Here is a 27,554-nt window from a genome sequence, read left to right on the forward strand (position 1 = left end):
TCGGCACAGGCTGTACTACTCTAGAATGCTCGATGCTTCATGTAATATCATCTTGAAGTCCAGCATATTCCAGAGGCACCAATCCCAAATCCAGCATCCTGTGCAATAGGCACCTGATTCCAAACCTGTACCCCAATGATCCCTCCATGATAACAAGCATGAAGTTAGGCGGCCACTAACTGACCGCTGCACCAGTGCAAAGTTTGCTTGCCTCTCATCCAATGTGCTGGACTGGATCTCCAAGCACTCAGCGTTTATGCACAAGCTGGTAATTCTGGCTCAAAACCTACAATTACTGATGGCAGGAATTTTCAGCATCTGCTGTGGCTGTTCTACCTTTTCAGTTTTCATCCTGTTGAGCTGCAGTAGGTCCTCGGATGGTGCCGGTCCACATTTCTCAGCTCTTGAGGTGATCTTGGAACTACTCTTTACATGTAATTGGTGACAGCTTCCATCATCTTTTCAAGTAGCCCCTTACAACCTAAATGTCTGAGTTCCTGGTCCTGTCACATTCAAGAACCTATGCTGCCACCCTGCTCATGGTCTGTTTGTCCCACTCTCATCAAGTTGGGGGGGGGGGGCGGTTGCTATACAGCATCCACACCAGGGCCACCAGACTCAAACCAGTTACTTTCCCCAAGCACTGAGTCTAATCAACACCTCCACCCACTAACCCACCCCTCCACATTACCAAACACCTCTACTTTTATCACGCACAACACGCTGGAGGAACTCAGCAGGTCGGGCAGCATCCGTGGAAACGAACAGTCGACATTTCGGGCCAAGACACTTTGTCAGGAACCTCAGCCCGAAACGTTGACTGTTCGTTTCCACGGATGCTGGTTGACCTGCTGAGTTCCTCCAGCGTGTTGTACGTGTTGCTTTGACCACAGCATCTGCAGAATATTTTGTGTTTACTACTTTTATCATTTCCTGTCAGAGTAACCTTATGTACAGGCACTCCTGTTCCTAGTGTCACTTTATGGACATACAATCAATCCATGTCTACAAGCTATCTTTATTTGTATTTATTGTGCTTTTTAAAATTATTGTACTTTATCTTATTGTGTTGTTTTTGTGCTGCATCTGATCTAGAGTAACAGTTCTTTTGTTCTCCTTTATGCTTGTGTACAGGAAATGACATTAAACAATTTTGAAGCTTGAATGAAACACATTGGCGTGCAAATTGATATCGATGGATACCGATAGACGTGGTTAGGGAAAGGCAGCACTAGCATTGATAAATCTAGAAACAAGTTAAGTTGTTGACTATGAAAACAGTGCAAACTGTTGCAGTGGCACAATACTGTAGCGGTTAGCACAACACTACTAAAGTACAAGTTCAATTCCTGCTGCTGTCTGTAAGGGGTACGTAAGTTTGCCCTGTGACTGTGCGGGCTTCCTCCGTGTGTTCCGGTTTCCTCCCACTTTCCAAGGACGTACTGAATGGTAGGTCCATTTGTCTCATGGGTATAATTGGGCAGGGCAGGCTCATTGGGCCAGAAGGACCTGTTACCATGCTATTTGTCTGAAATTTAAAAAAATGGGACAGCATCTAATTTTAATCTGGTTTCCCTGACAGAAGAACATACAGTAGAAGTCTTGAGTATTATGGTTATTATTCTATCATGGATTCATTAAATTTGTCCGTAAGAAAATAAATCCTATGGTTGTATATGGTGACATATATGTACTTTGTTAACAATACATTTACTCCGAGTGACTATGCTATCTTGCTATCTTTGACAGCTAGTTTAATTATCACCATTTCTCTGGATGTGTTGTGGTAGTTAATGGGTTAATCCTAAACCATATTGTACAAGCAGCATTATCAATAAAGTTCAGTTGAATAGCCTGCATGCTGGCTTCCTGGTGTGCTCTGCACTCAAACACAGCAGTATGCATTCTGTTGGTTGCATATTTAAAGAGGTTTTGATCGGGAAAGGCTCAGAATTGGGGTTCAATTTAGAATTTGCATTGTTGAGACATATACAATTCCAGAAAATGAGAGGGTACAGCCTTAAGGTGAGCTGGGGAGTTTATAAAGGAGATCGTGCAGCAATTTATTTTTACACAGAGAGCGGGAAGTGCCTGGAAAGGGCTACCTAGGCTAGTGGAAACAGAGTGATAATGGCATTAAAGAAACACACACAAAATGCTGGAGGAACTCAGCAGGTCAGGCTGCATCCATGGAAATGAATTAACAGTCGACATTTTGGGCCAAGACCCTTCTTCAGGACTGAGAAGGAAGGGGGAAGATGCCAGAATAAAAAGGTGGGCGGAGGGGAAGGAGGATAGCTAGAAGGCGAAGGGTGAAGCCGAGTAGATGGGGATGATCAAGGGTTGGAGAAGAAGTAATCTGAGAGGAGAGGAGAGTGGACAAGAGGAGAAAGGGAAGAAGAAGGGGACCCAGGGGAAGTAATGGGCAGGTGAGAGGAAGTGAAAGGTCAGAGTGGGGGTTGGGGGGGGGGGGTGAATTGGTCCACCAGAAGGAGAAATCGATATTCATACCATCAAGTTGGAAGGTACCAGACTGAATATAAGGAAGGTGTTACTCCTGCACCCTGAGGCTGGCCTCATCTTGGCACAAGAAGTGGCATTAAAGAGGCTTTTTGACAGATAAATGAACATAAAGGGATATAGAAATATGGACAATGTGCAGGCAGAGGTGACTAGTTTAATTTATTAGTTTAGTTTTATAATAATCTGTTCAGCACATAACATGGGCCAAAACACCTGTTCCTTTGCTACACCACGCAATATTCAATGTTCTATATGAGGGAGCTTTAGAGTTTAATGTTCAGGCCTGACTCTGTGGGCTGAAGGGCCTGTTCCGGTACTATACTGATCTATGTTCTATGTGAAGGGCAGATGCTCAGAGGTTGTTTCGCTGGCTGGAGAAACCCTGCATCAAGGGCATTGGTCTCAGACGAAAAGGACAGCCCAGGTGATGGAAGAGAAGCACCTTTATTCACACTAACACGCACAGAATGCTGGAGGAAATCAGGCAGCATCTCTGGGGAGGAATAAACAGTCAAGTTTCAGGGGAAGTTGTCTGCTTGGGAAAGCCATGGTATTGAGTCATGAGTACAGAAGGAATCGGGGTAGAGTAGCAGTTAGTGCTTCGCTTTACAGTGATCAGCAACCTGGGCTGAAATCCTGCCACTGCCTGTAAGGAGATCGTACATTCCCCCGTGGCTGTGTTGATTTTCTCTGGATGTTCCGGTTTGCACCCACATTCCAGAGACATACAGGTTAGGGTTAGTAAGTTCTGGGCATGTTATTTGGTTCTGGAAGCCCACAGCACATCCTCGCTGATTTGATTTGATGCAAATGACACATTTAACTGTGTGCTTCGATGTAATGAGCACATCTACATGAAACACTGTCGCAGGAAAGCAGCAACCAACATCAGAGATCCCCACCACCCAGGTCACGCTCTCTTCTCGCTGCTGCCATCAGGTAGAAGGTACAAGAGCCTCAAGACTCTCACCACCAGGTTCAAGAATAGTTACTATCGCTCGACCATCAGGCTCTTGAATAAAAGGAGATAACTACACTCACTGGCCCCATCATTGAAATGTTCCTACAACCAGTGATCTCACTTTCACAGACTCTTTATCTCATTATTTCATGTTATTTATTGCTATGTATTTATATTTGCACTTGCAGTTTGTTGTCTTCTGCACTCTGGTTGATATTTCACTGATCCTGTTACAGTTACTATTCCATAGATTTGCTGAGTATCCCCACAGGAAAAAGAATCTCAGGGTTGTATATGGTAACATATGTACTTTGATAATAAAATTTACTTTCAACTGTGAGCATATGATAAATAAAGCTAATCACAGAGGTGGAGTCAGGCTTCAAAGGTTAGTTGATGGATTGTTCAACCCTATGTATCTCAAAATAAATCTCAAGGCAGTATATGGTGACATATATGTATTTTGATAATAAATTTACTTTGAACTTTATAAGTTGAGACATGGAAACTGAACAGTGGACAAAGTACAAGGCAAGAGGCTAAATGTCTTACTCCTGACTGCATGCTAGCAATGTCAAAATAGCACAAATAAAAGTTTTATCTATTGAATCATATTTTTATTACCTTTTTTTTGCATTGCAATAACCCTTTAGCAAGTACTTTTTTTTTTAAATGGTAACATTCGAGTTAACATTGAAAATGAAAAATTCCAGCCAGTAATATATACGGTATTGTGCAGCGCGATTTGGTACCAGGAGTTTGAGAGTCTCTGCAGGTGAGCAAGAAAAGAAAAACCCAGAGGGATTGTCAGACCACAGAGGCCACTGAGGTGACCGAGGTGATTTTGCTGCTGTCATCTGCCCAGGGCTGTAGGTTCTGCAGGGCGTAAAGGGAAGCGTTGTGGGCGCAGAGTGGGTCCTGTTGAATGGGCTGAGTCAGCGACTTCTGGAAGGCCTCCTGTTGAAGCTGGATCATCAGTCGGTTTGCCTGTTGCCTCTCAGCTTCCCGCTCCTCGGCTGTCTGCCTTCTGGTTTAACAAAGAAAACACAGTGGGAAACTTCTTTAGAGGAGCATGGTTACAAATCGCCTTAGAGTCATAGAGTCATAGAGAAGTACGGCTCAGAAACAAGCCCTTCAGCCCATCTAGTCTGTGCTGAACCATTTAATCTGCTTACTCCCATCGACCTCCACCTGGCCTCCATACCCCTACCATCCATGTACTGATCTTAACTTCTCTTAAACGTTGAAATCGATCTCATGTGTACGACTTATGCTGGCAGTTCTTTCCACACTCTCACCCCCCTATGAGTGAAGAAGTTTCTCCTCATGTTCCCCTTAAACTTTTCACCTTTCACCCTTAACCCTTGGTTGTAGTCCCACCCGACCTCCATGGAAAAAGCCTGCTTGCACTTACCCTATAGATATCCCTCATAATTTTGTATACCTCTATCAAGTCTCCTCTAAGTTCTAAGGAGTAACATCCTAGTCTATTTTACCGATAGTCCATAGAGAGCATCTTGTCCGGATGCATCACGGCTTTGCACGGCAGCTGCTCTGCCTGTGAAAGCAAATAACTGCAGAGAGTTCAGCACATCATGGAAGCCAACCTCTGCCCTGTGGATTCTGTCTATACTTCTTGCTGCCTCGGCGAAAGAGCCAGCATTAATCAAAGACCCAAACCAGCCTGCACATTCTCCCTTGCCTTAGAGCAAGGGTTCCCAACCTGGGGCCCACAGACCCCTTGCTTAATAGTATTGGACCATGGCATAATAGTATTGGGAACCCCCCGTCTTAGAATCATTGAGTAATATATCACACAGAAGGCCCTTCAACCCAACTGGACCATGCTGACCAAGATGCCTAACTTAGCCAGTCCCACTTACTTGCATTTGGCCCATATCACTTTAAAACTTTCCTATCCATATACCTGTCTAAATACCTTTTAAATGGTATAAATGTGCCATCACACAAACCAAGTTGCCCTCCATTGACTCTGCTTCTTCTTGGCTTGGGAAAACAATCGACATCATTTTTCTTTAAATTAAAATTTTTGATTGAGTGGTTGAAAGAGATAATAAATTAACCATTATAAGACCATAAAATGTAGGAGCAGAAGTAGGCCATTCGGCCTGAGTCTGCTCTGCCATTCAATCATAGGTTGATTCAATTCTTCCAGTCATCCCCACTCCCCTGCTTTCACCCCATATCCTTTGATGCCCTGGCTAATCAAGAACCTATCTATCTCTGCCTTAAATACACCCAATGATTTGGCCTTCACAGCCACTCATGGCAACAAATTCCACAGATTTACCACCCTCTGACCAAAGTAATTTCTCTGCATCTCAGTTTAAGAATAAGGGGTAGGCCATTTAGATCGGAGTTAAAGAAAAACTTTTCCATCCAAAGAGTTGTGGATCTGTGGAATGCTCTGCCTCAGAAGGCAGTGGAGGCCAATTCTCTGGATGCTTTCAAGAAAGAGTTAGATAGAGCTCTTAAAGGTAGCAGAGTCAAGGGATATGGGCAGAAGGCAGGAACGGGGTATTGATTGTGGATGAATAGCCATGATCATAGTGAATGGCAGTGCTGGCTAGAAGGGCTGAATGGCCTACACCTGCACCTATTATCTATTGTCTATTATCTCAGTTCAATCCTTATGGAACAGCAGAGCACACTTGATGGGCTGACTGTCCTAATTCTGCTCATGAGGCTTATGGTCTTATGATATTGCTAGGATTGAGGACCAGAGTTATAAAGAAAGGCTGAAGAGGTTAGGTCCAGTAACCCACCTAATTAACCCAAGCCTAATTATTAAATATATAAATAAATAAAGTTATTTATTTATTATTGTTATCTTATTTTGCTTTTTTCTTCTTCTGTATTATGTATTGCATTTTACTGCTGTTGCTAAGTTAACAAGTTTCACGTCACATGCCGGTGATAATAAACCTGATTCTGATTCTGAAATATTTAAATATTTCACCTCACACCCTTAACCCATGACGTCTAGCTGTAGCCTCACCCAACCCGAGGGAAGAATGGCTGCATGCATTCATCCTAGCTGTAGGCTTTGTAATTTTGCAAACCCCTCTTTAAAACTATACAGCAGAGTACAGGCTCTTCAGCCCGTGATGTTGTGCAGATCTTTTTAACCTGGGGATCATCCTTAACCCTTCCCTGCCACACAGCCCTCCATTCCTCTTTCATCCATGTGCTGATCTAAGAGTCTCTTAAATGCCCCTGATGCATCTGCCTCTACCATCATTCTCCTGTGCAGCAGGGAATAAAGTCCTAACCTCTTCATCTTTTCCTTTTAAATAAGGTTCTCAAGTCCAGGAAATATCATAAGAAGCAGGAGCCAAATTAGGCCATTTGGCCCATCAGGTCTTCTCTATCATTCCGTCATGGCTGACTTATTATCACTCTCAACCCTATTCTCTTACCTTTTCCCCCATAACCTTTGATGCCCTGACTAATCCACAACCTATCAAACTCTGCTTTTAAATATATCCAATGACTCAGCCCCAACAGCCACCAGTGGAAATGGATTCTACAGGTTCACCACCCTCTGGCTAAAGAAATTCCTCCTCATATCTGTTCTAAAGGGACACTCTTACAAGTTTAAGTTTATTGATATCTTTCCTGTAGGTAGGTGATGAGAACTGTCTGCTGTTTGCAAATTAACACAATAGCAACAGCAAATGTCACTGATGTTTTCAATTGTTTAATTCTTAGATTAGACTCTTTCATTGTATTTTCTTTGCATTTTAACAATTAGTTACCTGCTTGTATTTTATATCATTACTTATATACATTGGGCATTGGGGTGGAGATACGTCTCTACCAAAGGAGGTGTACGGTGCTTCTTCTCTCCATTAGTCTGCAGGTCACCCTTGGCCAAGGTGTAGCACCTGCTTAGCCCCCTGATCAGAGTCACGTGAATCCATGGGAGCAGGTGGTGGATGGTCAGATGAGCGGCTGGTGCGTACCACAAATCCTGGTTATAAGACCGCTGACATCAGGCAGGCAATCGCTGGAGCGTATTGAAATTGGCTGGGGTCACCCATCTTGTAAAGACACTGCCCGGAAGAATGCAATGGCAAACTACTTTTGTAGAAAAATTTGCCAAGAACAATCATGGTCTTGGAAAGACCATGATCACCTAAGTCATACGATGCAAAATATGATGATGATAATGACTTATATACAAGTTTCAGTTTATTATGCTTCCTAGTGGCTATAACGTGTATATGTTATTTCAGTGGCTCGAACTTAAAGAGGCTGGATTGGTATAGTACTGGTATTATAGTGTAAGTTTCACTTGGTACTACATTATTTGAATAATGGCCATCTCATTGGTTAACTCTTATCTACAAATCTGAATGGGATTCTCCTTATCTATGTAGTATAAAAATAATGCTCCACGCTGAGTGTCATCTTCTCATTCTTAATATCTTTGTGTCTTTCTCTTTAAGCCTTCTGCTACTAGTCTCTGCTTCTGATTCCTGTGTTCTATCAATGTTTAATAAAATGATTGTGAAGTAACAAGTTCAGTGCCTCGTTCCCAACATCTGAAAGAACCTTGAATTTAACAAATCAGAATCTAACGTCACCAAAGTGCTTTGGATATTGTGAAGAGAGTGAAGTGAACGCAACGCATCTGCTCTGGAGGTGCACTCGTTCTGTGAATGAATTGACTGATGGAGTTGGAGATACCATCTTCCCATTCATGCCTGCATTCTTGTGGTCTTATCCTATTCATAATTCCCATGCGTGTGGCAAGTTTGGGCGCATGCTGTCCTCTCCTCTCTGGCAGGCAGTCTGTCGTGGTAATTTGCTGCACAGATTTCAGGTAATTGCTACTTCCTTGCGGTAAGCATCAGATTCCCGTGTCAGTGACGTGCAATTAGGCTGTGTAGTCAGATCTGAATCTCCTCCAACTCCTAATAAAATATAGCTGCCAGCATGCTTTCTTTGTGATTTCATCAATGTTCAGGGTTCAAAACTTAAAGCCAGATTAAAGTGGCAGGGATCAAGAGCAAAAAATGTTTAGCTGATTTAAGCAGTGAGCCAGATTAAAAAGATTAAAGCATCGAGGCCGAGGGCAAAAATGAACCAGTGTTCAGCTACCTGAGGCTTTACTCGCCTTAGGCCTGAGCTGACTTTGTGGCCTGCAGCCATCGGGCTCCATCTGCGCTCTCCTCAGTGCTGAACTGGCTCCGTGTTGGGGACACACTGTCAGAGACTTCTCACTTCATGTTCTGGATATTCTTTATTTGCTTCTTTGACTGTTTGCACAATTTGTTCTTTTTTTTAAACACACTGGGGGTTTGATGGTCTTTGTTGCATTTTTTTCCCTAGTGGACTCTATTGCGTTTCTTTTTTTTGTGGCTGCCTGTAAGAAGATGAATCTCAGGGTTGTATATGGTAACTCAAAACAATCATTATCATCAGCACCCTTGCGTGCCATGCTGTATTACACTGGCAATCATGGTCTTTCCATCTATGACCATGATTATTCTTGGCAAGTTTTTCTACAGAAGTGGCTTGCCATTGCCTTCTTCTGGGTAATGACTTTACAAGACGGGTGACCCCAGCCATTGTCAATAATCTTCAGAGATTGTCTGCCTGGCATAGGTGGTCGCATAACCAGGACTTGTGATATGCACCAGCTGCTCATATGACCATCCACCACCTGCTCCCGTGGTTTTACGTGACCCTGAATGGGGGGGGGGGGGCTAACCAGGTGCTACATCTTGCCCAAGGGTGACCTGTAGGCTACTAGAGAGAAGAAGCACCTCACCGCTCCTTTGGTAGAGAGGTATCTCCACCCCACCACCCATTATTGTATACATACTTTAGTACTAAATGTACCTTGAACTCTCAAGTATTCCTCCCACATTAAAAACAACCAGTACTGACAGCAGACAATGACCCAGTAAACTAAATGAGATTTAGGATTTGACAACAGCTGACCACAATATTCTGGGCCATGCCATCTTCTCGCGACTACCATCTGGGCAAAGCCTGAAGTCCCACACCATCAAGTTCAGAAACAACAAGTTCCCTTCAACCATTCGGATCTTGAACGATTTGGCAAATCCCTGATCATGACAGTGTAGCAACGTTATGACCACTTTGATCGCTCAATGGACTTTATGCATTTTTTGTTACAATTGTGTTTTTTTCTTATTTTTGTTTATGGTATTTTTTTTGTTGTGAATGGGGTGTATCTGACATCTGTCCCTGTGATGCTGCTGTAAGGAAATTTTCAATCGCACCTGTGCACCTGTGTGCTTGTGCAGATGACCATAAACTCGACCTTGATTTTGACTGAAACAATGAATCCAACCACTTACCCTCCATGGACACTTCCCGCTACCTCAGGAAAACAGGCAGTGTAATCAAAGACCCCACCCACCCCAGTCATTCTGTCTTCTTCCCCCTCTCCATCAGGCTGAGGATACAAGAAAAGACCTCCCACTAGGCTCAAGGACAGCTTCTATCCCACTGATATCAAACCTTTGAATGGATAAAGATGAAGTCTGAATCTAACTGGTCCAGGTACTTCATTTGTCTACCTGCAGCGTACTTTACTGTAACTGCAACACCAGTTTCTTTTCTTTTTGCCACCTTAATGCACTGATTGAGTGGCGGGGTGGGGACACGTCTCTACCAAAGGAGGTGTAAGGTGCTCCTTCCCTCTGCTATCCTGCAGGTCACCCGTGGGCAAGGTGTAGCACCTGCTTAGCCCCCGATCAGGGTCACGTGAAGCCATGGGAGCAGGTGGTAGATGGTCGAATGAGCAGCTGGTGCACATCACAAGTCTGGTGCCAAGCAGACAATCATTCAATTGATACTGGCTGGGGTCACCCGTCTTGTAAAGACACTGCCCAGAAGAAGACAATGGCAAATCACTGCTGTAGAAAAATTTACTTTTTAAATTTTAAATTTTATTAAGATACAATGCCTTCTTCTGCCCTTTGAGCTGTGCTGCCCAGAAATCTCCTAATTTAACCCTAATCTAATCTCGGGACAATTTACAATGGCCAATTAACCTACCAACCAGTAGATCTTTGGATTGTGGGAGGAAACCAGAGCACCTGGAAGAAACCACATGATCATGGGGAGACCGTACCAGCTCCTTACAGGCAGTGGTGGGAATTGAACCTGGGTCGCCAGAACTGTAAAGCGTTGCACATAGCCAAGAACAATCATCGCCTACATCATGGCACAGCACATAATGTAGTCATGTGTGGAATGATGCAAACAAAAGCTTTTCACTGTATCTTAGTACATGTGACAATAGTAAATCAATTACAGTGTTGAAAAAATTTACACTGTGGAATTAATCTACTGTTGTCAATTCTTGAGGCGGTAGGAAATGGAATTAGGTATGCAATATTATGAGAGGTATAGATAGGATAAATGCAAGCGGGCTTTTTCCACTGAAGCTGGGTGGGACGGCAACTAGAGGTCATGGGTTAAGGGTGAAAGGTGAAATGCATAAGGGGAATATGAGGGTGAACTTCTTCACTCAGAGGGTCATCAGAATGTGGAACGGGCTGCCAGCACAAATGGTGCATGCGAGCTCGATTTCAGTGTTTAGGAGAAGTTTGGATGGGTACATGGATGGGAGGGGCATGGAGGGTTACGGTCCAGGTGCAGGTCAATGGGAGCAGGCAGTTTAAATGGTTTTGGCATGGACTAGATGGGCCGAGAGGTCTGTTTCTGCGCTGTATGACTCTATGACTCCTGCATATACCTCCTCCAGCCCAATTTTTATTTTTGACCTGTCTACTACCATCTCCCATTTTACCTGGTGTTACCATGGTAATACAACAGTAAAGTTATTTGTAGGAATCCAGAGGTATGTGTCCAAATTTAAATGCTGTTAATTATTCTAATAGAAGTACAATGTATGTTGTAATGGTGACTGTGAAACTTCTGATCTGTCACTGCTGATTAATATGCTTCAGGGCAAACAATCAGTCATTGTTACTGGTCATAGGTTAAGGGTGAAAGGTGAAATATTTAAGGGGAACCTGTGGGGCAACTCCTTCACGGAGGGAGGTGAGAGTCTGGACTGAGCTGCCAGTGCATGTAATGGATGTGAGTTTGATTACAGAGGGGATTAATCTTCTAACCAAAAGCTCTCTCTACAACCCTATCTATCTGTGACACCACTTTCCTTGAATTGAGTACGAGAGTTGGAATGTTGTATAAGGCATTGGTGAGACCAAAATTGGAGTATTATGTGCCACTCTGGTCATCTACCTACAGGACAGATGTCACTAAGATTGAGAGAGTACAGAGAATAGTTACAAGGATGTTGTAAATTTTCTCTGTACTGAGTTATAGGGAAAAAGTGAATAGGTTAGGACCTCATTCCCTGGAGCACAGGAGAATGAGTGGGGATTTGATAGAGGTATACAAAATTATGATGGGTATAAAATAGATAAGGTAAATGCAAGCAGGCTTTTTCCATTGAGGTTGGTTGGGGGGAAGAGTAGCAGTAGAGGTCATGGGTTAAGGATGAAAGATGAAAAGTTTAAGAGGTACATAAGGGGAAACTTCTTCACTCAGAGGGTGGTGAGAGTGTGGGACAAGCTGCCAGCAGAAATTGTAGATGTGGGTTTGATTTCAACATTTAAGAGAAGTTTGAGTGAGGAGATGGATGGGAAGGGTATGGAGGGCTATGGGTGCAGGTCCATGGAATGAGCAGAATAGATGGCATGGACTAGATGGACCAAAGAGCCTGCTTCTGCGTAATAGAGCTGTGAGTCTACAATTCTATGATACATTGTCTGCCTCATATTCAGAATCATGGCTGAACTTACACCTTTACTTCACCTGCATTTATTATTCCCCCTTTCTCGATTCCCTAGTATCCTAATATTGGCCATTTATTTTCTTCAAAATACTCAACAAATGAGTCTGCACAGACTCTGAGGTTGAAGATCCATGGTCCCTTAAGTGCAAAATGCTCTCTCCAGTCCTTTACGACTGAGCCCTTTCCCTTAGATTGCACTCCTTGGTTCCAGACTCCCCTGTGGTGGAAAATGGCCTCTTAACTGCAATGGAGTTCCTTAAAAATTTATAAATGGCAAGTGAATCAATATTCATTCTTCTAAACTCTGTAGACGCAGTCTGTTCAATACCTCCTCAGAGGACAATCCCATGATCCAAGAAATCAATTTAATGCCATCTCTCTCAGGCAAGAATGTTGAGATAAGAGTTAAGAGAGAGATACAAATTTACAAGGGTCATGAACACGGTAGAAAGTGAAAAACCTTTCTTTATAGCAGAGGTTATGGGGTGGCGTGGTAGTGTAACGGTTAGGGGAACACTATTAGAGTGCCAACAACTCGGGTTCAATTCCCTCCACTGACTATAAGGAGTTTGTACGTTCTCCCCGTGACAGCGAGGATTTCCTCTGGGTGCTCCAGTTTCCTCCCACAATCCAAAGATGTATGGGTCAGTAGGTTAACTGGTCAGATGGGTTTAATTGGTCAGCACAGGCTCATCAGGCTGGATAGGCTGTATCTCTAAATAAGTAAACTATATTTAAATATAAATAAATAAACAATAAAAGATGTCAAAAACTAGATAACATGGGTTGCATGTTATCCATGCTGATCATTCAATGTATCAGCTGCAGATCCTGCCGCAGACATGGCTAAATCAAAGGAGTATAATTTTAAGGTGATTGGAGGGTTGGTATGGGGGGGGGGATGTCAGAGGTGGGGGTTTTACACAGAGAGTGGTGGAAGGGGCAGTGGTAGAGGCAGGTAAATTAAGGCCATTTAAGAAACTCTTCGATAAGCACATAGATAGTAGAAAAATAGAGGGCTATGTGGAGGGAAGGATTAGATTGATCTTAGTGTAGGGTAAGAGTTTAACCAAAGGGCTTGCACTGTGTTGTACAGTTCTGTAATGTACATTCTAGTTCATTCATTCATTATGTGCTGGGTTATATGATGTGGGCGGTCACAGTCTTTCCATAATCATGATTGTTCTTGGCAAATTTTTCATCAGAAGCAGTTTGTCATTGCCTTCTTCTGGGCAGAGTCTTTACAAGACAGATGGCCCCAGCCATTATCAATACTCTTCTGAGATTGTCTGCCTGGTGTCAGTGGTCTCATAACCAGGACTTGTGATCTGCACCAGCTGCTCGTACGACCATCCACCACCTGCTCACGTGGCTTCACGTGACCTTGCAGAATAAAGTGTTACAGTTACAGAGAAAGTGTACTGCAGTAGTGATGTGGTAGATGGAGACGCAGTTTGCCTTTAATGTACAAGAGGTCTATACAAGAGACTTATAACAGTGGCATAGAAGCTGTCCTTGAGCCTGGTGCTACATGGTCTCAAGCTTTTGTACCTACTGTCCATTGGGAGGGGGTGGAGAGGTCTCTGATTATTTTGGCTGGTTTCCTGAGGCAGCGAGCAGTGTGGACAGAGGGGAGGCTGGTTTGAGCGGTATACTGGGCTGTGTGGACAACCTTCTGCAGTTTCTGATGTTCTTGGAAAGTGTATTTGTCATATAAAACCATGATCCATCTGGAAACGGTAATTTCTGTGCTCCATCTGTAAAATGCTGATGAAGGTCAAAGGGCACATGCTAAATTTCCTTAGCCTTCTGGGAAAGTAGAGTTTCTCTCTCTCTCTCTCTCTCTCTCTCTCTCTCTCTCTCTCTCTCTCTCTCTCTCTCTCTCTCTCTCTCTCTCTCTCTCTCTCTCTCTCTCGCTCTCCCTTTCTCTCACACCATCTTCCTCTCCCTCACTCCCCCCTCTCTCTCACTGTCTCCCTCTTTCACTCCTTCTCTCTCTCCCTCACGCACACACTGCCTCTCCCTCTCCTCCTTCTCACTCTTTCTTCCTCTATCCCCCTCACTCCCTCTCCTTTGCTCTCCCCCTCTCACTTTCTCTCTTTTGCAATCTCCTTCTCTCTCTACTCCTCTCTCTCTTCCTCTCTCTTTTGCCTTCTCACTCTCTCCCTCTCTCCTTCTCTCCCCCTTTCTCCTCTATCCTTGCTTTCTAGTTCTCCTCAGCTCTAAGCACTTTAACCAGCCAGCCCATTCACCATTTGCATTAGTCAGACTCCCTTAGCCTACGCCCTACGACACACCCTTCCTTTATTCTCACCGCCACTTCCCACTTTTCCGCAACCTGAAATGTGTCTGTTTTCAAAACCACCCCAGTCTGTTTTCCAACATTTTCTATTTCTGATGGATATGACACAAAATACTGCCTGCACAGATGCTGCCTGACCTGGAGAGTGTTGAAGTCTTGCTTTCTTTATCTGCAGTTTTTTTTTGTTTTCAATTTCCCACCCATTTACCTCAGTTTCTGATGGTTAAAATAACTCTTCTTAATTGTTCCTTTCTCCACAGGGCTGGGTGTTTCCAGCATTTCACATTTCTATACAATAAAAAAAACAACAAACTGCTTGAGGAACTCAACAGGTCAGGCAACATCTGAGGAAGTGAAGAATTGGTCAACATTTCGGAATGAGACTCTTCACTAGGCTGGATTTCTGATTTCAGGTCTGTCTTGTTGGAAACCACTTCCTTAAATATAACTTTTTATAAGATTTGTACTTTTTAACAAACTCATGTATTTTTCACAGTATGTGGTGGTTCATCCCCACTCACTGGCAGAAAGCAGTATAGCAGCTAAACTAACGGTTTAGCAGCAGTCCCATTTTTCATCAGCTACACACATCAGCACATTACCCATATGAAGTAATTGTTTTAGTATGTAGTCTATTAATTAGTTTATTCCCATCTAAAGCATTTCTTATCTTAATTATAAAAGTAATGCTTCTTTCAGAGGTGCCATCTTTTATTCTTTTGCTATCTTTGTGTTTTTTTTTTGCCATTCATTTAGCTCTTAGCTTCATTTCTCAGCCCTTTATTTAGTTTGATTCATATTCGTATGTTTGTTTCTACTCTAAAGTAAACGATTGTTAGAATTAAGGCTGCTCATCAATCCTGACTCCTGGAAGAACATCGAGGATCAGAAAATAGAGAGCCAACACAATTAGAATCAGAGGTGGTTTATAGGGTGGAGGCTAAAAGATAGGGGGGAGGGCCCTTATGATGGATGCTTCCTTGCTGTGACTGCACTCTGTGTAGAAATACTCAATGGTGGGGAGGGCTTTACCCATGATGGACTGGGCTGTATCCATTATCTTTTGTAGAGTTTGCCAGTCAAGGGCCTTGGTGTTTCTATACCAGGCTGTGATGCAGCCAGTCAATTTACTCTGCACTACACATCTATAGAAGTTTGTCAGAGTTTTAAATGTCCTTCCATTGGTGCTGTCTGACCTGCTGAGTCCCACCTGCATTTCCAATGATTCCAGGGATAAATACACAGCTGTTTAATGTCTCCTATCCATTCTAACATTCCTGAACAGAGAGTGGGAATAAAGGGATCCCATTCTGGCTGGCTGCTGGTTACCAGTGGAGTTCCACAGGGTTTGGTGCTGGGATTGCTGCTTTTTACATAGTATGTCAATAATTTGGACTATGAGGTTAATGGATTTGTGGCTAAATTTGCTGATGATACAAAGATAGGTGGAGGAGCAGGTAGTGTTGAGGAAACAGAGAGCCTGCGGAGAGACTTAGATAGTTTAGGGGAATGGGCAAAGAAGTGGCAAATGAAATACAATGTTAGAAAGTGTATGGTCATGCACTTTGGTGGAAGAAATAAATGGACAGATAATTACTTAGATGGGGAGAGAATTCAAAATGCAGTGATGCAAAGGGACTTGGGAGTCCTCGTACAAGACACCCTAAAGGGATTGAGCCAGCGGTGAAGAAGGCAAATGCAACGTTGGCATTCATTTCTAGAGGTATAGAATATAAGAGTAATGATGTGATGTTGAGACTCTATAAGGCACTAGTGAGACCACACTGGGAGTATTGTGTGCAGTTTTGTGCTCCTTATTTCAGAAAGGATATATTGACATTGGAGCTGGTTCAGAGAAGATTCATGAGAATTATACCAGGAATGAAAGGGTTACTGTAACCCATTACTGTAAAGGGTTACATTTGGCAGCTCTTGGGCTGTATTCCCTGGAGTTCAGGAGAATGAGGGGGATCTTATAGAAACATTCCAAATGTTAAAAAGGCCTGAACAGATTAGATATGGCAAAGTTATTTTCCATGGTAAGGGAGTCTAGGACAAGAGGGCACGACTTCAGGATTGAAGGACGTCCATTTAGAACAGAGATGCGGAGAAATTACTTCAGTCAAAGGGTGGTAAATCTGTGGATTTTTTTGCCACGAGTGGCTGTGGAGGCCAAGTTATTGGGTGTATCTAAGGCAGAGATAGATAGGTTCTTGATTAGCCAGGGCATCAAAGGGTATGGGAAGAAGGCAGGGGAGTGGGGATGACTGGAAGAATTGGATCAGCCCATGATTGAATGGCAGAGCAGACTCGATGGGCCAAATAGCCTTAAGATCTTTTTTTTTAACTTTTATTTAGAGATACAGCACAGAACACACCCATCCAGCCCAAATAGTCACACCATCCCTCATCATGGGACAATTTACAATGACCAATTAACCTACTAACCTGTATGTCTTTGTACTGCGGGAGAAAACTGGAACATCCGGTAGAAATATACATGGTCACGGGAAAACATATAAACTCCTTACAGACGGCGCCGGAATTGAACTCCAAATTCCAGAACACCCTGAGCTGTAATAGCATCACACTAACTGCAACATCTCTGTGACTGTCTAAGTTTGATAAATCTACTGATTTAGAAACAGAGGGTGATTTTCTAACCCATTGCTTCATACCTGCTTCCAATAGAACAATTCCACAAATCCACTCCCTTCACTGCTGTAGCTCTGAGGTTATTCTCTTTCCCACTTGCCCGTAAACTCCCCTTTGTTTCTTTTGCCACTCCCCTAACCCAGGAGTAACCCCATAAGATCATAAGGCATAGGACCAGAATTAGGCTATTCAGCCCATCGCTCTATTAACTCTTACCACCCCTTCACACTGCCCCACAAAGATGAACTCTTTACCTCTCACTCCACCTTGTCATTGCCAGAAGACATAAGATCATTAGATGTAGGAGCAGAATGAGGCCATTCTATCATGGCTGATTTATTTCCTTCTCAATTCTATTCTTCTCCCTGTAACCTTTGACACTCTTACTGATCAAGAACCTATCAATTTCTGCTTTAGGTATACCTTATGACTTGGCCTCCACTGTAGTCTGTGGCAATAATTTCCACAGATTCACTACACTCTAGCTAAAGAAATGCCTCCCCGCCGAAGAGGAGTAGTATTGATGGGAGAAAGGATCAGCATGGATGTGTTGGACTGAATGGCCCAACGTTGACTGTGACTCCATAAGACCCTAAGACCAGAAGACTTAGGAAAACCCCAGAAAATGAAGAGATTGCAGATGCTGGAAGCTGAGGCCTCTACTGTATATATCGGCATGGTAACGTAGCGGTTAACATAAAGCTTTAAGGAACAGTGATCACAATCACGGTTCCATCCCCCACCACTCTCTGTATGGAGTTTGTACGTTCTCCCCATGTCTGCATAGATTTTCTCCAGGTGTTGCGGTTTCCTCCCACATTCCAAATACCTATGGGCTTGTAAATTATTATCCCAATGTGTGCTGGAAATATTGGAACCCAGGTGCAGAGGAAAGGTAGACTCCAATGTAGAGATGACGATGAGAGTTTATTCATAATTATCTAAAAGGACATCGGTGGCTCGGCCAAGCAACATTGCCAGAAGTAACATTCTTAAAACTAGGACCCTGTGATTGCCGCTAATCAGGCATCCACTTACGTACATCCACAAGTATATCAAAATAAACTTAACAAGGCTAAAGGGAAAGCACCAGGAGACTGCATTACAAAGAACGAGTCACAGAGAAAAACACAAGGAACTCAAAATGATTAATGACTCCCATTAAACAACAATTAACCAACTGAGGTGCTCTAAAATCCCCAGAGCCCTATGCTCTCCAGCACCCTGCACAGGCCCAAAGAGCTCACTGCAGTTGTGGGCATGCTATGCTGGCACCAGCAGGTGGCGGTCTTGTGGGCTGCCCTCAGCACAATCCTTGGACTGTGATAGTCTGACACAAACAATGCATTTTACTGTATCTTTCCACGTTTCAATGTACATGTGACTAATAAAGCCAATCTTTATCTAATCTCTTCAGGAAGTGAGAAGACACCAGAGTATGGAGGATCCCCTCGCAATAACAGAGAGAATGTGAGAACTCCACACAGTTTTGAACCAGGAGCAATAAGGAATCAGCTCTCTTTCCTGCAACCCTCTCCACCTGTCTCTTCAAATATCTGTTAATATATTCAGTCAAGGCAAATACATTGATCTCACATTCAAAATTCACAATTAAACATGAGCCAGTTGTCATTTGCAGAATCTAACTACAGGTATTTTTGTCTCATAGATTCGTAGGGTTATACAGGATGGAAAAAGGACCTTTAGCCCAACTCGTCCATGTGGACAAAGATGCCTATCAATGCTAATCCTATTTGCTTGTGTTTAGTCCCTATCCCTCTAAACCTGTCTTTGCCATGAACAAATTTCTTTTTAATTGTTCCTACCTCTACCAATTTATCTGCAGTTCAGTCCATGTACCCACTACAGTCGGTGTGAAACCATTGCCCCTTAGATCCCCTTTAAATCTTTGCCCTCTCAACTTCAATTCACAAGTTCCTACAGATGTACCATGGAGAGCATTCTAACTGGTTGCATCACTCTCTAGTGGAGGGGCCACTGCACAGGATTGGAAAAAGCTGTGGAAAGTTGTGAACTCTGCCAGTTCCATCATGGACACTAACCTCCCCAGAATCCAGGACACCTTCAAATGATGATGCCTCAAAGAGGCAGCATGCATCATTAAGGGGCCCCATCACCCAGAACATGTCCTCTTCTCATTGCTAACACCAGGGAGGAGGTTCAGGAGCCTGAAGTTACACACTCAATGTTTCAGGAACAGCTTCTTCCCTTCTGCCATCAAATTTCTGAACAGACGTTGAACCCATGAACACTAGCTCGCTACTTTTTTGCACTAATTTAAATATTTTATATATTTTATTGTAATTTATAGTTTTTATTACTATGTATGTACTGCAACGTACGACAGCTGCAAGACAACAAATTTCACAATATAGGCCAGTGATACTAAACCTGATTCTGATGCTGATTAAACCTATGCCCTCTAACTTTGGACTCCTCTACACATGAAGAAAGATGGTGTTATGGTTGTTGATGGTGTTATTCATATGTCACTCCCACATGGGAGGAGTTCACATACTGTACAAGCTGGGTTATCAATAAGGTTCAGTTGAGTATCCTCTAAGATTGGAATCTTGCTGTGCTCCGCACATTCCCTCAATATCAAACACAACAGACTATGCTGAGAAGAATAAGAAGTGATCTTACTGAATTTTCTAACACCCAGTGTGTGGAGATGTTTCTGACTTTCACTCCTAGTAGGTCAGTCTCTAAAGTGTACCTCATTCACAGGGTTCTTGACCAACAGAAATAGTTTTTTCTCTGTCCATCCTATTGATTCCTTTATTATAGTGAAAACGCCAATCAAAAATCATCTGCAGAGAGTTATATTGGTGGATTGGCGAGGGTGGGGAGGGTCAGCAGCTTTAAATGTAAGCATATTGGACAACCTGTCCTGGACCCAGCACACATATGGAATCCTGGGGAAAGAGTAACATGCACAAAATATTGGAGGAACTTAACAGGTCAGGAGCCCCATCTATGGAGAGAAATAAACAGTGGATGTTTGGGCCGAGACCCTTCCTCAGAACTAGAAGGGAAGGGGGGAGAAGCCAGAATAAAAAAGGTGGGGGGGAGAGGAAGGAGTACAAGTTGGCAGGTGACAGGTGAAACTAGGTGGGAGAGAAGTAGGTGGTTGCAGGAGGCCTGTTGAAATAAGGAGCAAGGGGGTGATAGGTGGAATAGGTAAAGGGCTAAAGAAGAAGAAATCTGATAGGAGAAGAGAGTGGACCATTTGAAGAAAGGGAAGGAGGAGGGGCGCCAGCAGGAGGTGAAAGGCAGGTGAGGAGAAGAGAAACAGTAAGAAGGGAGCCAGAATGAGGAATGGAAACAGAGAGAGAGAGGAGGGAGGAGACATTTCCAGAAGTTACAGATGTCAATGTTCATGCCATCAGGTTGGAGTCCCACACTACCAGAACAGCTACTTCCCTTCCACCATTTGGTTCTTAAACCAATCTGCACAACCCTAATCACTACCTCGTATAGCAACATGATGATTACTTTGCTCAGCTTGAACTACAATGGACTTTATGTTTCATGGTGTAATTGAGTTCTTTCATACAATTGTGTTATTTAACTTATATTTTATTTGTGAGTGTTGTAGCCCTGATGCTATAGTGTCTGTGATGCTGTAGATTTTCCTTTGTTGCTGTGCATGCTTGTTGGCCAGAACACCATAAGATATAGTAGCAGAATTAGGCCATTTGGCCCATCAAATCTGCTCTGCCATTTGATCATGGCTTATCCATTTCCCTCTCAACTGGACTCTCCTGCCTTCTCCCATAACCTTTCACGCCCTGACATATCAAGAACCTCCATCTTAAACATACCCAATGACTTGGCCTCCACAGCAACCTGTGGCAATGAATTCCACAGATTCACCACCCTCTGGCTAAAGAAATTCCTCCTCATCTCCGTTCTAAATGGATGACCCTCTATACTGAGGCTGTGACCGTTGGTCTTAGATTCCCCCACCATGGGAAACATATTCTCCACATCCACTCTATCTGAGCCTTTCAGTATTTAACAGGTTTTGATGAGATCCCCCTTCATTCTTCTAGATTCTAACAAGTGAAAGAACTCAGTCATTAATCGCTCCTCATACAATAACCCTTTCATTCCCGAAATCATTTTTGTGAACCTCCTCTGAAGCCTCTTTCATGTCACCACATCCTTTCTTAAATAAGGGGCCAAAGCTGTTCACAATACTCTAAGTGAAACCTCATCAGTGGCTTATAAAACCTCTCAAAACATTTGCCTTCCTCAGCACCAACTCAGCCTGCAAGTTAACCTTTAAGAAATCTTGAATGGGGACTCCCAAGTCCCTTTGTACCATGGCATTTTGAATTTTCTTTCCATTAGAAAATAGTCTATGCCTTTATTCCTCCTACCAAAGTGCATGACCATACATTTCCTGACACTATATTCCAGTTGCCACTTCTTTACGCATTCTCCTAATATGTCCAAGTCCTTCTGCATCTTTTCTGCTTACTCAACACTGCCTGCCCCTCCTGTCCACAACCCTGGCCACAAAGCCATCAATTCCATCATCCAAATTACTGACATACAACATAAAAAGAAACAGTCACAACACAGACCCTTGTGGAGCACCACTAACCACCGGCAGCCAATCAAAAAAAGGCTCCCTTTATTCTCTCTTTTTGTCCTGCCAATCAGCCAATGCTCTATCCGTGTTAGTTAGAGTCTTTCCTGTCACATTTATCCCATCTACAGACTCCTGTCTGCACTAGCGTCACTTTATGGACATACAATCAATTTATGTATATGAGCTATCTTATGTATTTATATTTATTGTATCTTTTTATTTTGATTACTATTGTGTTCTTTATCTTACTGTGTTTTTTTGTGTGTGTCAGATCATGATAAGATCATCCTATTATGCTCAAGGAATGACCTTTGCTTCCCTAACACTCCCTATAACTCAGACCCTTGAGTCCTGGCAACATTCTTGTAAATATTCTTTGCACTCTGTCCAACTTAATAACATCCTTCCTATAACAGGGTGACCATAACTGTACCCAATTTCTACTGGTGCACTCTCACCAGCATCTCGCACAACTACAGCACAACTTCCCAGCTCATATTCTGGTAACACACACAAAATGCCGGTGGTACACAGCAGGCCAGGCAGCATCTATAGGAGGAAGTACAGTCGACGTTTCGGGCCGAGACCCTTCGTCAGGACTAACCGAAAGAAAAGGTAGTAAGAGATTGTGCTCTGGTAGCTCCTTTATCGGTAGCATGTTGAGGCTTGGAGAGGGTGCAGAAGAGACAAACTTGGGTTGGTTGCTCTGGAGAGGTGGACCCTGAGGGAAGATCTGATAGAGATTTATAAGGGTATGAGAGGCATAGACAGAGCAGACAGACAGTATCTTTTACCCAGGGTTGAAATGCCTAATACCAGAAGGCATGCTTTTAAGGTGAGAGGGAGTAATTTCAAAGGGGATGGGAAGTTTTTATTTACACAGAGAACAGTGGGTGCCTGGAATGTGTTGTTGGGCCGATGGTAGGGGCAGATACATACATTAGGGACTTTTAAGAAATGTTTAGATAGGCACATGGATATGAGGAAAATGGAAGGATATGGCCATTGTGTAGAAGAGATCAGTTCAGTTGACCAGCTGTTTGGTTTGGCACAATTGTGTGGGCTGAAGGGCCTATTCCTGCATTGTACTGGTGAATGGTCTATGGTCTAAGTTATACTCAGTGATGAAGTACAGCATGCCAATTGCCTTCTTCACCACTCTGTCTACTCATGAATCTGAAATACTCAGACTGTAATCTTAAGACTGCCCTCCTGTGTTCTAGCTTCCGTAGTCTGAGAAAATGGTCCCCCTTTAGATCTCTTAATGCTTCAACAGAATGCACCATAAATGGTAGAACAGGCTTGAGGGGCCTCATGGCCATCTCCATTTGGTTGTTACCTCCATTTGGTTCTTCTGTTCTGGAACCAGGTCTTGACCTGGGCATCGGTCATCTTGAGGGCCTTAGCCAGTGTTGCCCTTTCAGCCGAGGCCAGGTATTTCTGTCGATGGAAGCGTTTCTCCAGCTCACAGATCTGTAGGCGGCTGAACGAGGTCCTGGGCTTCTTCCGCTTTGGAGGTGTGCGGTTCTGGTACGGGTGTCCAATTCTCCTGGCCGTGGTGAAGGGAGACAGGGCAGCTAGTGAGATCAGAGGGGAGAAGTCATTAAAATGAGAAAGACAACAAGACCATCACAAACTATAAACAGCTACCAGTACTGGACCACTTGGGTGAGAGCAGGATGCTCCCAGTGGCTGGGAGGTCCAAGATCACGGACCTCCACCGAATGATGAGGACCAAATCACTTAAGATTTGAGGTAAGGAGAATACTCGACAACTGAATTCAGCTGAAACCTTACCATTGAATATGAAGATCTGTCCTGGGCCCAACATTAATGTTTTTACAAAGAAGCAACAACAGCAGCCATATTTCATTCAGAATTTGAGGAGAATGGGTACATCACCAAAGATCTTCACAAATTTCTACAGATGTACTGTGGAGAGTATTCTAACTGGCTAATCGCTGTCTGGTATGGAGGGGAGGATCAGTAAAAGCTCAGTCTGCTCCATCCTCAGCATCGAGGACACCGTCAAAAGGTGATGCCTCAAAAAGGTGGCTTCCATCATTAAGGACCTCTATCACCCAGGACATGCCCTCTCCTCATTGCTACCATCAGGAAGGAGGTACAGGAGCCTGAAGACACACACTCACTGATTCAGGGACAGCTTCTTCCCGTCTGCCATCAGACTTCTGAATGGACAATGAACCCATGGACACTACCTCACTGTATATACATATCATAATGTAATATTTGCTTTTTTATGTATTGCATTGTACTGCTGCTGCAAAACAACACATTTCATGACATATTTTTGTGATATTAAACCAAAATCCTAAGTCTGATCACTGGCACTGTAAAGCGATTGCATCATTAATAATTACTCTCCCATGCCACCCCATTACTGTACTCTTAATCAAATTCAGTTATTTTAAAGGGGTTTCTTAGGGTACTTATGATACTTTCATATACTCAGTACAGTGTTTAGAACATGTAGATCACACTGAAAAATTATCTAGGATACACTCCAGCCCCTGTGACGGTCAGCAGTCCCAGATATACCCAGAAGTACTGCGGACACTGTGTACACCCTCTCCAGGGATACTCGGGTGCTCTGAGTGAGTGAGACGTAGGGAAGGGGGTAGTGGGCTTTATGTAACTTGTGCTTCTCCTGGTCTGTCTCGGAGGCCTGCCCCGGGGTTGGAGGATTGTCCCTGTGGGTGGGCGGGTAGTAGGGAGGACTGGGGCTGGTTTTACAGTAGATCTGTTGCTCATTGCGTTCTGTGCTCCTCTGTTGAGCATTGTGGGCATGTTATGTTGGTGCCAGAACGTGTGGTGACACTTGTGGGCTGCCCCCACTCATCCTTACGTAGTGCTGGTTTGCATGCAGACAACACATTTCTTTGAATGTTTCCATGTACGTGTGATAAATCATTGAATCTGAATCTAGACATGTGCGGGAGATTCATTCTGTGTCTGATCTGTGCTGTCCCTGTCCTGGGAGTGTGTGAGTGTGGGGGGAGATTTATTCAGTGTCTGATCTGTGCTGTCCCTGTCCTGGGAGTGTGAGAGTGTGGGGGGAGATTTATTCTGTGTTTGATCTGTGCTTTCCTGTCCTGGGAGTGTGTGAGTGTGGGTTGAGGGCCTTACAGAGTCATGGAGTACTACAGCATGGCAATAGATCCCTTGGCTTGTCTAGGCTTGTTCTGCTTAGTCCCTTTGACCCACATATGGATCATGATGCTCCATACCTCTTCCTTCTAAATACTTCTCCAAACTTCTCTCAGATGTTGCAGTCGAACCGGCATCCACCACTTCCTCTGGCAGCTCATTCCACACTCACACCACCCTCTGAGGTGAGCCTCATAGTTCGCCCTCTGTGAACTGTGAGATTCTCCATCAGGGTTCCCTGAAACATTTCATCTTTCACCTTAACCTATTTCCTCTAGTACTAGTCTCACCCAACCTCAGTGAATAAAGCCTGCTTACATCTACCCTGTCTATACCCTCTATCAAACCTTACCTCATTCTCCTACGCTCCTGGGAATAAAATTCTAACCCAGTCAACATTTCTCTACAACACAGGTCCTCAAGTCCTGGCAACATCCTTGTAAATTTTCTCTGTACTCTTATTGATATCTTTCCTGTAGGTAGGTGACCAGAACTGCACTCAACACTCTAAATTATGCCTCACCAACATCTTATACAACCTCAACATAGCATCCCAACTCCTGCACTCAGTATTTGAGGAGAATAACCCTGCTTGCATTTAGCCTACCTATACTCATAATTTTTTATACTTCTATCAAATCTCCCCTCATTCTCTTACGCTCCTGGGTCTAAAGTCCTAACCTTTTCAACCTTTCCCTGTAACTTACGCCCTCCAGTCCCAGCAGCATCTTTGTAAATTTTCTCTGCACTTTTCCAATCTTATAGTTATCTTTCCTGTAGATCGGTGACTAGCACTGCACACAATCCTCCAAATTTGGTCTCACCATTGTCTTATACAACTTCAATATAGCATGGCAACTCCAGCACTCAGTACTTGAGAGGAAAAAGCCTGCATGCATTCATCCTATCTACACCTCCTCATAATTCTGTATACAGTACCTCTATCAAATCTCCCCTCTCTCCTCATCATCCCCAGTACTGGACAGTGTGCTGAGTCCATTGCTGTGTGCTCTGCTCACACATGACTGCACGCCCAAACACCCGAGTAATCATATTGTCAACATGGCTGGTGACACAGCAGTGTGGGGCTCATCACGAACAGCGGTGGGACAGCCTCTCTGCAGGAAAGCTCACCAACGTCTCTACTTTCTGGGGAGGCCGAAGGGAGCTGGACTCTATACTCAAGGCATTCTACGGAAGTGCAGTAGACTGCATCTGAACAAGCTTGTAATACTGCACGTTATGGAAACTGCACTGCAGTGGAAAGAGAGGCTCTACAATGGGTAGCCAAAACTGCCCAATGGCCTACCCACCATCAAGGGCATATACCGTATGAGGAAAGGTGCTGGAAACAGGCCAGTAACATCATGAAAGATCCCACCCACCCTGCTCATGGACTGTTTGTCCCATTGGGGAGGAGGCTACACAGCATACCACCAGACTCAAAAACAGTCACTTACCCCAAGCAGTGAGGCTGATCAACACCTCCACCTACTGACCCACCTCTCCACACCCCCAACCACCACTACTTTATCATTTCTTCAATCACCTTATGTACAGATATTTCTGTGCCTAGCGTCACTTTATGGGCATACAATCAATCTGTGTATAAAAACAATCATATATATTTATATTTATAGTGTTTTTAAATTATTATTGTGTTCTTCACCTTTCTGTATTTTTTGTGCTGCCTTGGATCCAGAGTAACAATTATTTTGTTTTCCTTTAAACTTGTGTACTGGAATTGATAGTAAACGATTTTGAATCTCCTAGCAAAAGCGTCCTAAAACTATTCACCTTTATTCTGTGCCTAATCTACGCAGAGACTGCCATTTCCTGCTTTGACGTAACAGTTACACAAAGAGTTAAACAAAAGCTATTCTGCCGTTTCACAGCACAACACCCTGCGCTGTTTTGTTCGATTCCATGGTTGCAGCGGTAAACGGGTGCACTGACTCACTGGTTGTTAGTGCCCCAGGGCTGATAGAACCCCAGATATTACTGTGCAAGTTGAGATTGAATCAGAGTTGAGTCACTGGTATTTCACATCTGGGTGGCATTTTATGAATGGACAAGGAGAAAGTTCTATAGAAGTATAATTTTCAAGATGTCATTTCTGCTGCAGCCTCTGCTCCCTTTTCTCTCTCCTCCTGATCTACCTGAAACCCCTCCCCCCATCATCTTGCCCGTGTGTTTGAGTGGCTGGGAGGGAGGAAAGGGGCTCATTTTGCTGTTGTTTTCTTGCTTGCTGTGTTCGTTGTATCATGTTCTTTGTTGTTCTGTTGAACATGGTGGGCAAGATATTTTGGCGCGGGAATGAGTGGTAAATCAAAAACATGAGAGATGCTGCAGATACTGGAAATCCATAGTAAACATGCACAACATGCTGGAGGAACTTGGCAGGTCAGGCAGTATCCATGGAAATGAATAAGCAGATGACGTTTTAGGCGAGATCCTTCTTCAGGCCCAAAACATTGACTGTTTGTTTCTC

The 27,554-nt window shown here is 43.6% G+C and overlaps 1 protein-coding gene across 1 annotated transcript in view; it reads right to left on the reverse strand.

Annotated features, from left to right (window-relative positions):
- Nucleotides 1–3,927: 3,927 nt before the first annotated feature.
- Nucleotides 3,928–27,554, reverse strand: part of tlx2 (T cell leukemia homeobox 2) — a 64,158-nt gene continuing 40,531 nt past the window's right edge. Inside the window, 2 exon segments of the mRNA XM_073041819.1 lie at nucleotides 3,928–4,511; nucleotides 23,235–23,472. Coding sequence (XP_072897920.1) covers nucleotides 4,292–4,511; nucleotides 23,235–23,472 — 458 coding nt within the window. The 3' untranslated portion in view covers nucleotides 3,928–4,291.

This window comes from Hemitrygon akajei, chromosome 4 (genome assembly GCF_048418815.1).
Source record: "Hemitrygon akajei chromosome 4, sHemAka1.3, whole genome shotgun sequence".
In the NCBI taxonomy this organism is placed as follows: domain Eukaryota; kingdom Metazoa; phylum Chordata; class Chondrichthyes; order Myliobatiformes; family Dasyatidae; genus Hemitrygon; species Hemitrygon akajei.